The following is a 17,332-nucleotide window of genomic DNA, read 5'->3' as shown; positions in this document are numbered from 1 at the left end:
CCGGGTCTTCGGCGTGACGAGCGAACGCTTTAACCACTAGGCTACCCGACTGCCCCACATCAAATAATGACAAGTCCTATTTCTGCAGGCCTTGGGCCAAAGGCCCTGCAGTAAAGCGTACCCCTATGGATGTTCTATGAAATATGTGATGACATCAACTTCATCTGTGTGGGATACTATGTGCTGCCACTCCATCTACATGCTGAATTATAGCTTATTCAGTAGCTCTCAGTGGGAGTATAACAAGGAAACTGCACCAGTTTATTGCTGTACACTTGTTCTACAATACAGTCTTGTTCAAGATATGGTTCATGCAGGTCTATGCAAGTTATATACAGTGATAAAAAAAATATGTTTGACTTTCAATATGCTGGTTGTTTATTACACAACACTGGTTGTGATTGCTTCCTACCAGCTGATATGAATGTAAAATATGCCACTCCAAAGAAGGTAAAGAATAACCAATTCTTTCATATTACTATAGTTAATCTGTTATGGCATGTGCAATACAGTCATCATGAAGCACAATATGTACGACCGCGTCTGTGGTCTAGTGGTAGAGCGTCCGCCCGGAGAGCGGAAGGTCTGGGGTTTGATCCCCGAAAAGTGAGTGAGTGAGTAGGGTTTAACGCTGCTTTTAGCAATATTCCAGCAATGTCACGGCGGGGGACACCAGAAATGGGCTTCACACATTGTACCCATGTCGGGAATCGAACCCGGGTCTTCGGCGTGACGAGCAAACGCTTTAACCACTAGGCTACCCGACCGCCCCTCAGACGTTAAAAGATGGTACTTGTTGTTACCCTGTCTGGCGCTTGGCATTAAGGGGCTAAAACAAGGACTGGTCGGCAGTATACTGTGTCTGAGTGGGGTATTCGTGTTAAACTGCGGCATATTATCTCAGTGAGCTAGCACTATAAATCGGCATCAGTCTGGACTAGTACAAGCAGCCACACACACACACGTACATGCACGTCGCTATATAAGTGCAATAATCTTGGATGCGACGTTAAACCCCATTTCACCTCACCTTCAGTGTATACATGACAGATTAACAGCTGTGTCAGTGTGACCTATTGTGTGCTTTATGTTTGATATATACTGTTTAGCAAGGTTGGCTTCAGGGTTTACAACCTGGGTACCTAACGCACACAATTGGAGAGTCACTGTCCATATAACTTTTTCATTGATATGCAAGCAGTTTACCTGACTGTTACTCTATTCAGGTAACTCTGTGAAATAGCTGAAATAAGTGTTGACACTTAAGAAGGGTGCTTGCATCAACTTACAGACACAACACCTTCTTGTCAAGTCTGAACTGAGTCAATGGACCATGAAACTGCCACCCTTGTGGATGTCAGGCTGTTGCTTTGTCCACAATCAGGTCACTTTTTTATTGGTCATTGAACTGTTGTCAGGACACCCATGATGGTTATGTTGTTTCTTAATTAACTCTTTGTAAGACAATCATTCCCTTTTGGTTCTTATTGAAGCTACTTCTCCAGGAGCATCTTGGTTTGCCTGAAAAATGTATGCTCAAAACAATGACAAACCATTGTAACAATAAAAAAAATATATGACACAGTTTTCTTTTTAAATTCACGTTTATATTTCATGGTGCCCTTTTTCAAAATTAGTCCATCACTCCAGGGCAAAAGTAAATTTGCAAGTGGTCATTGTTGTAAACAACAGGGATATTTGACAATGCCAACTGTAAATTGTCAGTGTGCCAGGTATTTGGCAATCTTGTTTTTTAAAAATATGGCTTGCGCACAACAGATAAGAGCACATGCAAGTATTGTGATACATATCGGATCATGAGAAAAAGTATTGTGATATGTATCAGATTGCACAGTTGGTGTATTGTCCCAGCCCTAGTATGTATATGTTCCATCGGCAACTTTAGCCACTAGTCCGGACCCCGAATCTAGTAAAATTCTGTTTGGTCTAGAAAGCTCAGCTATTAATAACCCACATAATAACCCTAAATTCTACTGCGAATTATGCAAAGAGCCATGTTTGGGCTGGTAGTCTCAAAAGTCTTTTGCACAGACTGTATGTTGGGTTAAATTTGATGTTGCTTTGAAAGATAGGGATGCCTGTCGTCTCAACTTCTGCAATGCATCTAAGGATGACCTGGTGGAAAACTAAGTTCGGCATAAGCTGAATTGGAATGATGGATTTGTCTATGGCTCAATACTTGCTAAATAGCTGGTTTTCAGATTAGGGAATTGGTCTGATTGTTAGTGGCAGTCATCAGACCAAGCTCAAACACATCGGTTTCGTTTTTCGGTTCCATTTGTAATTAAGCGTCTTTGCGGAGTTGGAATGTTCCGTGGGCCATGTAATTGTTGGCTAGTGGAGATGGGATGGGTTGTGAAGGTTCATGAGATCAATGTTACTGTAGACATAGATGCTGTAGACATGCTGATGGATGATACAGCGGCTTGAATTGGACACGGCATGGAGATGAGGGGAGTTATGCCAGTCAGCTACACTTGTGAATGAATCCCAATTCGTTAATGAAGCTATTTATAGAGATTACTTGGTACTTGTTGTGATGGTTTCATATACCAATGTACAGAATCAGTTATTGACATATTTTGGTGAATGGGGCTTGCAGAACAAATCATGTGGACAAGCCCACTATATATTTTACTGATTGTTTGTGCAGTGTCTCATTTACATGCTATGGTGTAGTGAAATCCTGTTAGTCTGGCCCCTGATATACCAGGAACCCAGCTGTCTGGGCAATAATGTTGAGAACATTTGTATCTGAAGCGCTGATCCAGACAAAATTATTGGAAAGGGACCATCTGAGTGTATAGGATTACCTGGAGGGAGGAGGGGGTGGGAGATGATCAAATAAGCAGTTTTAAAGGGATGCCTCTTGCCATGGTGCATTTTAGATATTGTTGAGACCCGTGAAGATCTGGGTTAGTATAGGTCTTCAGCAACCCATACTTGCTGTAAAAGGCAACTGCTTGTCGTAAGAGGCGACTAACAGGAATTGGTGGACAGACTCGCTGACTTAGTTGATGCATGTCATCGTATCTCAATTGCAGAGGTTGATGATCATGATGTCCAGACCACCGTCATATTGCTGGAATATTGCTGGAATATTGCTGAGTGCAGAGTTAAACAGTTGGGTCTTAACTTGTGCTTCCTAAACTTTTTCAGTACATTTCATTTTATTCATGGGTTGTGTTAGTTCAACCTGCTCATCAAGGGGACTGTGTCTGTGGTGAAGTGGTTAGAGCATCTGCCCGGATGTAATACCAAAAGAGTTTAAAAGATGGTACTTGTTGTGTCCCTGCCTGGTGCTCTGCATTAAAGTAATAAAACATGGACTGGTCATCTCGGAGTTATGATGCTGTTTATGTTAGTTAACCTGTGGCATAACATATAGTTGGGATAGAACTATAAAACCAGCATTAGTCAGGACTAGTTCAAGCAGCCACATATGCTTACACATGTGGCTATGTAAGTGCAGTAATCTTAAACACAGCGTCAACCCTCATTTCATCTCACCTCGCCTAAGATTACTAGATTGAAAGTTACTTCACTTGACTCAGATTTAGACATGGGGCCAGGGTCACAGCTCCGCCCAAAATATAGAAGTAAGCATGATAAACCACTTGACCACTGGAAATTCAGGGATTTATGAAGATCTGCTCAGAGGCTGATATTTGGCCCCAATTCTACAGTAAATGTAAATAAAATATTCCCAATTTGGAACTTAACATTTTTCCAATTCATCTTACAATGTATTAATATTATATATAACTAATAACTAATTTTATGGCTTTGTAGAAGTAACCTTTGTTCACTTATAACAAGACCAATAAATAGGAACAGGTATAAAGCTTTATTCCATTAAATGCAATCTCAAAATCCCTCTTTGTTTTGTACAAACTAATGGCTTTTTCCCAATTTGCTTGCCAGGGGCAATTAGTTAAGAATCAATCCGTGGAACAATTACCTTAATCAGGGCGTCTGTGCCTGCTCCATATCAAAGTGAAACCAACTTGCTAAACAGAAGCCAGCCCTCCATTGCACAATGTGACTGTAGCGCCGAGACTTAGGCTATCGGCGTTATGACAGTTGTGGCACTGAAGAAGCTTAGTGAAAAGCAAAATAATAACATAAACTTAACAAAATAAACACTACTCTGTTGATTGGCTGCCATTTGTTATGAACATGAAATGAGAGATTTCTACAACTTGTGTTTTAGCCTAGTGGTTTGCTCATCTAAGGTCGGGGTTTCGATTCTCAACCATGATATTATGGAACATTGCTAAAAGTGTCTTAAAACTCACTTGTTATTGTTTGCTTTTGTTTCAGAATACAGCAATGCGACCTGACGAGGAGTTGGCCAATGAGGCACTGTCCTCAAGTCAGGGAAGTTTTGTGTCACATCTCTTCAAGGGGCTCCATCGGTCGTCACTGACGTGTCCCCACTGTGGGAAGCACAGCAACACATTTGACCCTTACCTGTGTGTATCACTGCCGCTTCCACAGAAATGTCCTCGACCAGTCTTTGTCAATGTTGTGTACTCAGGACAGAAACAGCTGAAAATAGGACTGCGTATGAATACTTTTGAGTCAGTCAGAGACTTACGACACAGGATTTCAAAGGACATTCGGATACCAGAATCTGAGGTTGGTATTCTAGGATATATATTAGGATGTGTACCACACAATCATTTTTTAGATCTGATAAGTTTTCATGTGCAGCAAGACACATCATATGCTACTACTAGCTATGTAGGCTGCTGAGCTATCTGATGTAAGTAATCAGGGACGGTTGAATTGCTTGTGAATAAGCATTGGCTTGTGAATAATGTGGTACATGGGTACAGTGTGGCTAGCTTTTGGGATCATTGGCTTGTTGTACTTGTGCACTGGGTTCAATTCCTTACATGGGTAAATTGTGGCAAGCCTATTCTGGGTGAGCTGACTTGTTGCACTCAAGAGATGGGGTCAATTCCTAACATGTGTACATTGTGGCAAGCCTTTTCTGGGTGAGCTGACTTGTTGCACTCAAGAGATGGGGTCAATTTCTAACATGGGTACATTGTGGCAAGCCTCTTCTGGGTGAGCTGACTTGTTGCACTCAAGAGATGGGGTCAGTTCCTAACATGGGTACATTGTGGCAAGCCTCTTCTGGGTGAGCTGAATTGTTGCACTCAAGAGATGGGGTCAATTCCTAACACGGGTACATTGTGGCAAGCCTCTTCTGGGTGAGCTGACTTGTTGCACTCAAGAGATGGGGTCAATTCCTAACATGGGTACATTGTGGCAAGCCTCATCTGGGTGAGCTGACTTGTTGCACTCAAGAGATGGAGTCAGTTCCTAACATGGATACATTGTGGCAAGCCTCTTCTGGGTGAGCTGACTTGTTGCACTCAAGAGATGGGGTCAGTTCCTAACATGGGTACATTGTGGCAAGCCTCTTCTTGGTGAGCTGACTTGTTGCACTCAAGAGATGGGGTCAGTTCCTAACATGGGTACATTGTGGCAAGCCTATTCTGGGTGAGCTGACTTGTTGCACTCAGGAGATGGGGTCAGTTCCTAACATGGGTACATTGTGGCAAGCCTCTTCTGGGTGAGCTGACTTGTTGCACTCAAGAGATGGGGTCAGTTCCTAACATGGGTACATTGCGGCACACCTCTTGCAGGTGTGTTGGTGCCTACTTGAGACTTGGGTTAAATTCCTAACACAGGTACAATTTGGCAAGCCTCTTCCAGTTTTTCTCCACCAACAATGATGATCATGGTGCTGGTATATTGCTTAAAGGGTTGTGAAGTCTTACTCTCCCAAAAGCCAGACACTGAGTCTTTTGATGAATGGTTACCCAGAGCTCCTAATGAGCTTCGTATCTGCGTAAAATACGCATCAGAAATGCAGAAATACGCAGTAAAATAAAATCCAAGCCTATCAAATATGCAACGAACATTACTGATATGCTACAAAAATAAAACTTGTGCGTATCATCAAAATATTTTGAAGTAACCCTGCGTATTCGATTAGCAAATCAGCAACTTATTTTGAAATTATAAATGGGTATTCCGTCAACCTTGCCAAACTCCACGATGACAGTTACATCATGATCATTTGCCATCACACTTTATTGTGGAAGTATCGTGGTATTTTTGAGTCCTATAAAGCTCTCGAACCCACACGACACCAGTTTGCAGAGACTAGATAAATAGTGTTTTTAAATATTTAACTTAAATACCCACATGTGTAAAAACTAGTGGGTAACAGAAATTTGAATACCCAGATAGAATTCCTGATACCCAATGATTTTAAAATGCATGGGTAAAATACCCACAACACTAAAAGCTTATCTGGAGTTCTATAAACCATTCTGTTGATGATTCTATATTGGAATCATGGTCCAACAACAAGGTAAGGTTTTGGTACAAATAGTGTTGACGATAATAAATACATGTTGATATAGAAGCTCCAAGTTTGTTGAATTGTCAAAATGACCTTGTTATGAATACAAAGGATTGTAATGAAAACATTGTCTGCACATTTAACTGTCTAAATGGAAGATAGAATTGTGACAATTATATGGTAATACAGTGTATGTGTCAGCCAGCAGAGGTGATGAACAGCTTAAATTACAGACTTCACCTTGACCTCGTAGCGCTCATCCATCACAAATGCTTCTCTCAAGGCAGGTCAGGTCTAGAAACAAACATTACCGATCTTAAATTAGTCTTAAATGGCAGTTCACATGTTTTAATTTCTCCTAAGTGACATACGTATAGGTTACGTAAATGGCTTTTCTGTTGACGTGGGACATGCCCATTGGTGTAGGGATGGGCATAATTACTTGCAAGTATTTAATCATGTCTGTTTTTGGGACAATGTGGGTTAATGCATTTGAAACTGGATTGTAAATCTGACATTTGACTCAAGATTTGTTCAAAATGTCACTTCTGTTGATGTGCCTTTTTGTATCCAAGCACAGAGGACCAACATGCTTGAATTTATTCTTCCACTCATCAAGTGTTATTGGGGCCAATGTTATTCTTCTAGATAATAATTCTAACCTTTGTAGTCGGAAAATTTTACAATATATTTTTTATTTGATATTCTGTTTCAGTACATAAGTCGGATAATTTTGAATAAGTAAAATGTAAGATGTACACTTTGATAAATATGGTGGCAAGTGACAAGTAAAGTAAGTAAAATTAAGTGTTTCATGTGAATAATATTTCTGAGGTTGTCTTGTCTTTTCTGAAACTGGATTGGTCTTGATACACTTAAAATCGACCCATCCAGGAAAATTCCCAAAATGTTTCACAACCATTTTAAACAAAATCCCAGATATAAATTTGAAGGGGTAATATCAGAATGTTTTTACAGAAATTCCTTTTCTGGTGTAGACATTCATATATTGGTTACAACATATTGGTTGTTTTTAAACAATAACAGCGTGTTTCCAGTCCCTTGCTAACAACCCAACCCCATGCATACTTACAGTCCAGACAATTTCCTAAATTTACCTTGGCTTGTGTTTGCTTTGTGCAGGATAACAGTAATCATATCTCAACTTCTCTCTAGGTGGAGATTGTAATTGTGTGAGTCACAAGGGAAGTAATAGATAGTGTTGTCAGAGGGGGTGGGGTAAGGAGGTGATGTGGGTGGGGAAACCTGGTCCAGCTGGAGAAGGGGAGATAACTCATGTCTTGACATGACAACCCATGACTAACTAACCATGTGTCTGTGACATGAACGAATGTTTGGAGGATTCCGGGACGTTCCTTATGAATGTGTTCATATTTTGTTTGTTTTCTCTTTGGTTTCATTTCATTTGTATATCAAAACACACACTGGTATGTTTGCAAAAAAAACATGCAGCCATTGATATGGGAAATTGGTCCAAAATGAAAAGGCAAACATTTGTTGGATTATTGTAATGTAACTTGTTGCATATGTATTTGATGACTTTCTGAACTAAATGGTTAAGGTTGTCTTCATGCTCATGCACTTGCTCGAAATGTTGAATTTTGAATTGGAGCAGAAGGAATTGTGGTGTAATTTGAGCTTGTAAGGATATTACAGTGTTAAAATTAAGATGAGTCCTTGAAGTTCACTGCTATGCCATGTGAATCTAGGGTGCCCTGGGACTCGAAATGTTGAACACTGAGGCCTCTCATGCTTAATTTCTGACACTACATATATGTATATTTCATTACGTTTAACATGACCACATTTCCTTCACCTCCAAATCAGTTTTTGTAACAAATATTCATCAATTTAGGAAGGCTTGTTCAGTGATAGAAGGTCAATAAACTTAAATAGTAATACAAGGATCATGGAAGGAAAGCACCTGATGTGCATGAAAGCCAATAGGCCCAGAAGATACTTTTAACATTTTGTATCCTGCCACAGGCTAGCACCTAAGTGTCAAAATTCATCCTCCGATTTTACAGATAACTTATCACAATAATTAATAGTTATCACATCCATGTCTAACAATGTTAGACATGCTTAACATTATAATAATAATAATTTCTGTTGGAAGGTCATTGGGCCATGTGCTGTTTCAATAATCAAGACCTTTTTGACAGATGGACATAATGCCTTAGCATTGTATTTCTAACAGACCTTCCCTGGATTACTGAGCACAAATAGTGAGAATATTATTTTGGCTACAAGTTCATATTTCATGTTTTACTTCATAGGGATATTTTTACTAATAACAAGTTCTACTCTTGTAGCTGACATTTAATGCTTTATTTAAAAGTTTAATTATCTGTGGTATTTTTGAACAGCAAGATATTCTCCCCAACATGCCCAACAGAGAGCTTGTGCAGCTTGCATTTTGTTCAGTGAGGAAAAGTATGGAAATGTAATCTGTTTGATCCTTGGAAATGAATGCTCTTACATGCTCCCATGTCTCATGTGTCACTTCTAGAATCAAGGCAGTTATTTTGAAATCTCTAGAGATAAAGTTTCCAACTGAAACAATTTCAGCAGTGATGCAAGCAGACGTAGTATGTTGCAATTTGGGGTCTGATCAACCTTTATTCAGTCCATTTCTTGCTAATTCCCCCATGGTTGTTGGGGTAGGTAGCGTGGACACAGATAATCACTGTATCATTGTCAGTGATGTCTTCCAGTCTGTGGGGTCTTGGGTGGCCTAGTTGTCTAAGGCGCAGCGATTTGCTTTGCTGAGTTGCGTCCCTTGGGCACGCCAGAAACCTATGATTGTGGGTTCGAATCCCGGTCTGCTCGATTATGTTTCTAGGTTTGTCAGCACCATACCCCATTGATACCCGTGCTCGTGGGTTTCACCGAAGTGGTAAATGTCTGAGACCTGCATCACTTCGGGCTTTCCTCCCACATTAAGCTGACATGCTGTGATATAACTGGAATACTGTTAAAAGCGGCGTTAAACCCACTTCACTCACTCACTCTTCCAGTCTGTAAACCTGAATCCAGTCTTTGACATGAAGCATGAAAGTCTGGGGGTACTTGTCATAACCAGGATGTTAAAAGGTAAACATTTTAGTTGTCCCTAGTTTCGAATACTCTGGTAGGTAAGACCTGAAGGACCCTGGGACTCCCTTAATTTCAAACACTGTTAATCTGTTGTATGAATGATATGGTCATGTCAAAAACTGTTAAGCTGCATTTCAGGGGTGTTTTAATTGTGTTCGAAATTAGCATAAGTTGATGACTTAAAATTTAGGATTTGTGACATTTCCAAAATGTGGTCTACCACTTTTAATTCTGTTGGAGATCGTTTTTTTTGTCTAAATGGAAATAATATATGATTTATGACCTTGGTCTCCGTTTTTGGATAGCGACTAAGGTAAACAAATCGGTTGAGTTAGTACTTAGACACTTTTGTATGAATGTTAATTGTTTTGGGTAAAGCTTGTGTATTTTCATTTTGCATGTTAGCATTTAATCAAATTCTTCACAAACTGAATTAGAGCACTGTAATATCACAGGGACCTGGAAGGTTGTTCAGGTCACAGCTGTGTAATAGATTTTGGTGTGATTTCAACACATGGCCTGTACAATCAATCATATTTATATGTGAAAATGATGTATGTTACAAGGTTCTAATACAAAGGATACAACAGCAGTTCTTCATGATAAATGACTCAGAATGTCTAATGGCTTTTATCATACCCACAAGATTGCTTTTTGTCATCCGACACATGTGTTGCAGTAGTGTACATGGTACATGTGTATCATTGTCACATGTGTTGCAGTCATTGTCACATGTGTTGCAGTAGTGTACATGGTACATGTGTATCATTGTCACATGTGTTGCAGTAGTGTACATGGTACATGTATATCATCATGATCATTGTCACATGTGTTGCAGTTGTGTACATTGTGTATGTGTATCATTGTCACATGTGTGTTGAACCTGGTTCACGTGGTCTGTCCATCATCACTGCAGACAAGGGCATCACAATTACAATGTCTCGTGTGACCCAGTTGGGATGTTGTCTTTGTTTACAACTCAGGTAGAACACAAAGAAACATGGTTTGTGGTGTAGATTTTCACAATCTGTTCAGATGTGAGTCATTAATTTGTTTTGGAATTATGCCCAGATGGAGAATTGGTTTGGAGGAAGTTTTAATCACAATGACACTGTTGTGAGGATTTTTTGACCACTTCTTGTGTATGATATTTTCCCACATCCAATCGACTTGAATTTTAATGTTATAAATTATTAATGTTTATATACCCCATTTTACAATTCATGGTCATTTATGACTGCAGTGCATTATATCAATGCAGTTTTATGACTTTCTGCTTTCATTCAACAAGGAAGTTGATTTGAAACGTACCTTTATATTACTAACAATGCAGGTAGATTTACATTAAAATTGTTTTTATTTTTATTTCTTGAACAATCAATTTCTCAGCAGTTTACAAACTTGTTTACAAACGTCTGCCTGAAGCTAAGTTCCAATGAGATATCCACTCAAGCTTGTCTCAACACCACAAACACTGCAAGTGATATATGTTAGTGTTTTTTTCTGTGAGAAATCTGGGTTGTGGCTTGTTGACCTGACATTCCGCTGGCTTCAAGTTTGGATGATGAAGTGCGACCCTACTATGACACATAGGGACTTTGCATAGGATCTGATGTTGATGTAAGGCAGAAAGTTAGAAAATGTGGTAAATTTACTATAATTGATTGGTTGAGGTAAACCTGGACGTTATGCTTGACATCTTTGGCATGAAGCCTATTTGATGCATTTATGTAAGTTTTTTGGATCACATTTTGTTGTCCAATATAATATATCAAACTGATTTATTTTTAACTTACTTAAAATTTGATATGAAAGGGATAATTTTATACAGATTTTCCAGAAACATCTTATCAAGAAAACTCATCAAAAGGTATATTCAAACAAAATATACAAGGAATTACCTGAACTCAAACAGGTATATATTATTATAAATCTTCTCAGATAATTTTGATACTTTTCCAAAAGAGTTTCAGAATACACAGACAGAATATCTCCGTTTAGAAACAGCCAAGATGTCCATCTTCAAAATAGAGATGTAATATGGCCTACTAATAACTTAACAAAAGCTTCTGGCGAAGATAAAAGGGAAATAGTCTTTAATGAAAAGCTATCTTCGGCCATTGTCTCCCGTCGGCTTCCATATTGTGTACATGCATGGCTGAAAAGGAAGAAAATAAGCATCTTCATCGGATGGCCATTGATTTTCCACTCCCATCAGCTTTGTAAAACCACAAAGCTATTAAGTGGACTGAGAGAAATTCCTAGGGTCATTTACACAGTCGTATCTCATCATAATTCCCCATGTACTGATGATCTTATTGGATTCCAGACCTATATGCATATTGTCTTCCTGTTGCACTAAAAGGCACTGTAGCTGTGTTGAAGTAATTTCTGTAAACACCCCCTCAGCAGGAAGGATTGGTGCATGGAGAAGGCTCCAGAAGAAAGCTTATGTTCTTTAAGGGTTTATGTAAGCTTACATGTTGAACCACCGCTGTGAAGGATTGAATCCCTGGCATATGCTTATCTTACTTCAACTATGTGTAGCAGCAAATGAGCTTTTTGTTGATGTGCAAATAAATGCTTTAGATGCCTGTTTTGAACCACTTCACAGATGTATTCCAGACATGTGTTTGTTGAAGGCTCTGCAATTATTGGTACATCGACATGTCTTTAGATTAGTTTTTATTAAAGAGGCACATTGTGTACTGGAATTGGATAGACATTTTTCATGTTTCCAGATTTTGATAGTGAAAATACATTGTGCAGTTTTGAATCATCTTAAAGCTTTGGAAGTCTAGAAACATTCTATTCAGTCTTGTAGGCCCTGTTAATAGTAGTTCATATTACAAAAAAAAACCCTCTGAATTCTCCTGAAAATGATGCTAAGAACCAAGTTTAGGCTGATTGTCACATGTTTTTAGTACCAACTGTATACATGGAGTCAAAATAACCTTGGGTCAAGTGTGGGGGCCAGGATGTAGCATGGTCCATGTACAATAACAGTTGCAGATTGGTCCAGATTTTATGCCATTGAATAATTTTCAGAATATCCTTAACAATTTAAAAAGACTCTAGCAATGGAAATCATGGTAAGGAAGAATGTTTATTAAAACATCATGAACTGACAGAAATGCTCTTCAACCATTATTCTCTGCAAATTCTTTGATTGTGTGTCTCACAAATCAACTTTGTTTTTCTGTTGCATTATTGATGTCTTGGAGACTGAGAACATTTTTTGTATCGTTTGTTTGACAATACATTTCTTGCACATCAATACATTCTACTGGCAGCTGGATATTGAAATAAGATACACTGTTTTGTTCCTGAATTAACAGTGAACAAATGTACAGTTTTTATGTGTGTTTTTTTACAAATAACACAAGGCAAAACCTTTTTATCTGCCCGGTTTCTCTTAAGATATTTGATGCCATTATTGAACTAAAACTGTTAATCAGCAATAACTTATTCATAGGAATAGATTGTATTTATCTCTTGAATACAAGGCTACTGTGATGCGTCTAGTGTTAGCTGCCTACTGGAGGTATCGGCAACAATCAACTGATTGAAATTCAATGGACATGCCCTCTACAGATGCCTTTCCATGAATTATAGATTTCATCTTTTCTGGGAAGCTTATCTAACGGCTTGATATTCTTCAGATGACTGATCAAGCGTGAAACACTATTTTGCTTGGGAATTTGTTCAGTTGGAAAACAACCGAAAACCAATACAGTTGTCAATATGTTTGTAGGAGGAAAATGGGAATGTAAGTGGGACAGTTTTATCATTAAAGTTAATCATGCTCCAAGCAGTTACTAAGTTTTTTCTCCAAGAATTTGCCAAAAAGAAAAGAAAAAGAAGGTCAGTAACAAATTTGAACATTTATTATTTTGTAAGGCCAAGCTCCTTGTTATGCTTGGTTGTACAAACCGCAACATTCACCCTCTCGCTGTGGCTCAATATTATGGTGGGTAAGTACAAAGACAGTTTCGGGCTGTTATGTTTTAAAGCTCTTGACATATCAATTTGTTGCCTTTATTAAATGAAAGTGGATCAGCTTGTCAGTCATCTCCATGTACTAGGTCCTAACCATGGGTACATGCATTGGGTTGGTTTGTTGCACTGTGCTCTATCAGTTTTAGATTTCATATTATCGTAATCATATTATGTCTTGTAAGATAGGGTTAGGATTCACTCACTCACTCACTCACTCACTCACTCACTCACTCACTCACTCACTCACTCACTCACTCACTCACTCACTCACTCACTCACTCGGTTCCAGTGTTAGGACAACTTTGGGGAATGGGGCTAGTTTTTGTCCTCTCCCCTTGTAGTCTGACAACTAGGTGCACACCGATAGCTTGTTGCAGTAACTTTAAAACATGCACACTGACACACCTAAACAAGACCAACAAAAGCAGTTGTTGAATCCTTTAGGGTACCATATTGATGCAGACCTTCCACCTTGCAATCCGAAAACAAGCCAACATACTTGATGATCTGAACATAATGTATCTTGGTAATGACTAGGGCAGGATGGTGGAGGCTGAATGGGGTCCTTTGTGGCCCCCTAAACAGTAGATACGTACAAACAATCTGTAGATAAGGCTGTTTATATTGATCTGGGATGGGAAGCTAAGTGAGTTGGCTGTGGTGGATGATGTTGCTGATGCTGCTGGGATGATGTCCTTGCTGGTTATACAATATATTGATTAAAGTGGGGGAGGGAGGGGAATAGGTTTAGGCAGGAAGGAGATTGGAGCTGAGGGAAATTGCTGCTTCCATGAGGGGAAAGAAATTAACACTAGGCTTTGACCATGAACCATTTTGAGTCTTTGGACAAGGGCTTGTGAAAGATGTGATTTTCAGAGACATATCTTTGATGTTACTGGTTTCAGATTGGTTCATTTTGTTGTACATTGTTGTCCAAAATGGCCTAAAGTTGAATTTAATTTTTTATGATCTGCAAGAGTGTCCTGTGATCATGAAAATGTCCTGACATTTGTCTCCATCAAAATAAATTGTATTTATGGTTATAGGAAATGTCTGTTTCTACTGCTAGGGATATGATTTGTGTAAACAAGCTGGTGTGAGTGACTGAGTTGTTTTCTGCAGTCAACAATATTACAACTGGACCTGAAAGTCGGTTGTTTGAGCTGGAGGAACAGTCTACATCATGTGAGTGACTGACACACAAACCAGAACATACATTGTAGCCGTCCCATACCTGTTTCAGTTTTGGAGAGGTTGGGACCTATTCTGCCTGCGTCCAGATTTGAACCTGTGTATTTCAGCGTCATGCACCATTGCAGGAGAAACTTTAGTGCTAAATTCTGCTGTTGAAAGATATCTCCCTGTACATTTTTGCATCAGTTTCACATCATTTCCTTTGTATCCCTGGGGAATTCTAAGTCTTGCACGTGTGGTAAGAGTCCATTAAACAGGAATTGCTTTGTCAGGCTCTGTGCCTTGCAATGTGGCTGATTGTGTATAATTGTGCCCTTTGCACAGTGGGACATTGCTCATTACATCAACCATTGGTTTCCAACAAATCTATTTACAGGCTGCATTGATTTGCTGCATGAAACAACAGACACCTAATTCTATAAAAATACTATCAATCAAGGTGAAGAGTTTCATACAGTTGTGACCTTGCATTTTACAGATTGTGCTGTGTCAGATGTCGGAGGAAGGGTTTCGCTCAACATATGGAGATGACCAGCCTCTTTCTGACATCCCAGAGACTGAAACAGTTTATGCATTCGAGACGTTGCCAGACAATGACCCTGCCAGTGCTTCCTCCCGCTACGAGACACCCTTCATACACATCCTCCTAGTACATGTAGAGAAGTCGACCAGCCCACAGGGACTGTAAGTTTAATTGTTTGTTTGTTGTTTAACGCCACACTTAGCAATATACCAGCTATATGACGGCGGTCTGTAAATAATCGAGTCTGGACCAGACAATCCAGTGATTGACAACATGAGCATTGATCCAGGCAATTGAGATACAATGACATTCATCAACCAAGTCAGCGAGCCTGACCACCCGTACCCGTTAGTCGCCCCTTACGACAATCTTGGGTTGGGACGTAAGTAGCTGAATAGGAATGTAATATTACCATACCTAGTGTCCACAATCATCATCATCATCATCATCATCATCATCATCAGATGTCTTTTTCTTCTTCTCTTTATCTCTCCTTTCCTCATTCTGATTCTGTTTTTTCAGTTTCCGCTTCTGCAGTCCAAGTGTTTTACGAGTACCGCGAGACTTTACTTATAAACGTCTGCAGAAAGAAATACTGCACTGCATGGGGGATGCAGTAAAGCCAGAAGCCCTCACCCAGGTGTGGATTGTCTCCCTTTCATCAGCCAATACAGCAGAATATTAGGAATAAATGTGTATTAATTAACCTTACAATTTTTATCATTATTAAACATATTAAAAGTTTAGAGAATTACACTTAGTTATTGTGGGCTGCCAATTCTGTAATTAAAAGAAATTTTGGTATGTTTCCAAAATATTTAATAATCAGCAAATTCCTTTCTCTCAGGTGAAAAGAAAAAGTACAAAGTTGATGCTGCTCTTAAAAGGACATAATCTGATTCAGTATGTTATTTTCATTTGAATACCGGATGTAGATACCACTATAACAATATCTTTGTTCACTGTTGCAGAAATCAGTATTATTCAACTTGCGAGTTGTGGACTGTCACCCCAGCAAGGCGTACCTCCCGTTAGATGTGGAGATGCCTCTATACTCACAGGCAGTGGACAGGTAGGGAACTTTGACAACAGGAGAACTTGCTGTATTACCTCATTTAGAATAGGGAATCATTCTCCAACAATAACCTAGTTTGCAAGAACCGAAAAATACTTTGTTTTTAACTTATATGTATCTGTGTGTCAGTTCCTTGTCTCACTGCTTTGTTGTGCACTGAGATGTACGTGCAACAATACATACTATGATGTCATTTGGAGTAAAAATATTGCATTGAAATTACATTGCATATAATAATATACAATATGTTATCATTGTAGTCCAAAAACTTTTCAGTCTTTTATCATGAACTTGCCTCGAAGAGTTTATTGTTAATATTTGACCTTTATTAGCTGAGCTTGCACCAGACAAATGTTTTTACTAGACTTTTGCTCTGGGCTATTGGTTAACATTAAAGCATGTATTGTCAGTAATTTTGCAGTATTTACTCATTGAGGTATTTTTGCTAATTTTATGTATGGACTAGAAAGAGAACACAAGCTGTTTTGAAAAACTATTTAATGTTTCTAAGACTAGGAATTCTGTTGTTTCTTAATCCAAAATATGAATGAAATGTTGTGATCTGTTGCAGAGTAATGACGTACTACGGAGAGGACTATGGGCCTGTCCACGTCAAGTTGATGGCTGAATGGGACACACAGATTAAAGAGGCGTACGTTACAGTTTGTAATGACATGATTGCACAGTGAAGTCTGATGATTCATAGTCACACATTCAAGAACGATAGATATCAAATAAGCAGTCCCACTGGTTGAAAATATTTAAGAGCCATTTGTAATATTAGCTAGCTGCAAAGGGTAATGACTAAATCATTTTTGAAAACCTGTTTCATCCACCATGTTGGTTTGGTTGTGACTGAGCAAAACCCAAATAAAGTTGAGCAATAGTTCTTGTGAGCCAGTTGAGTTAAATAACTGTTGTGGAATTTTACGGACATATCTTAAAATTTTACTGCCACTGGTAACACCAGTCTAATGTTGCTTGTTCAATGTATAGTTATTTAATCACATGTGTG

At 38.9% G+C, this 17,332-nt stretch overlaps 1 protein-coding gene across 1 annotated transcript in view; it reads left to right on the top strand.

Moving 5' to 3' along the window:
- The window catches only part of LOC124132772 (ubiquitin carboxyl-terminal hydrolase 43-like), a 56,274-nt gene that overhangs the window by 26,854 nt on the left and 12,088 nt on the right, over nt 1–17,332 (top strand). Inside the window, exons 2-6 of the mRNA XM_046496891.2 lie at nt 4,345–4,662; nt 15,198–15,403; nt 15,765–15,882; nt 16,214–16,314; nt 16,889–16,969. Coding sequence (XP_046352847.2) covers nt 4,345–4,662; nt 15,198–15,403; nt 15,765–15,882; nt 16,214–16,314; nt 16,889–16,969 — 824 coding nt within the window. The remainder of the gene's footprint in view (nt 1–4,344; nt 4,663–15,197; nt 15,404–15,764; nt 15,883–16,213; nt 16,315–16,888; nt 16,970–17,332) is intronic.

The sequence above is a fragment of the Haliotis rufescens genome, unplaced genomic scaffold, assembly GCF_023055435.1.
Source record: "Haliotis rufescens isolate VD_foot unplaced genomic scaffold, xgHalRufe1.0.p SCAF_11, whole genome shotgun sequence".
Taxonomy (NCBI): Eukaryota; Metazoa; Mollusca; class Gastropoda; order Lepetellida; family Haliotidae; genus Haliotis; species Haliotis rufescens.
Note: the sequence above shows the minus strand (reverse complement) of the source record. Positions and strands in the feature narration are given on the sequence as shown.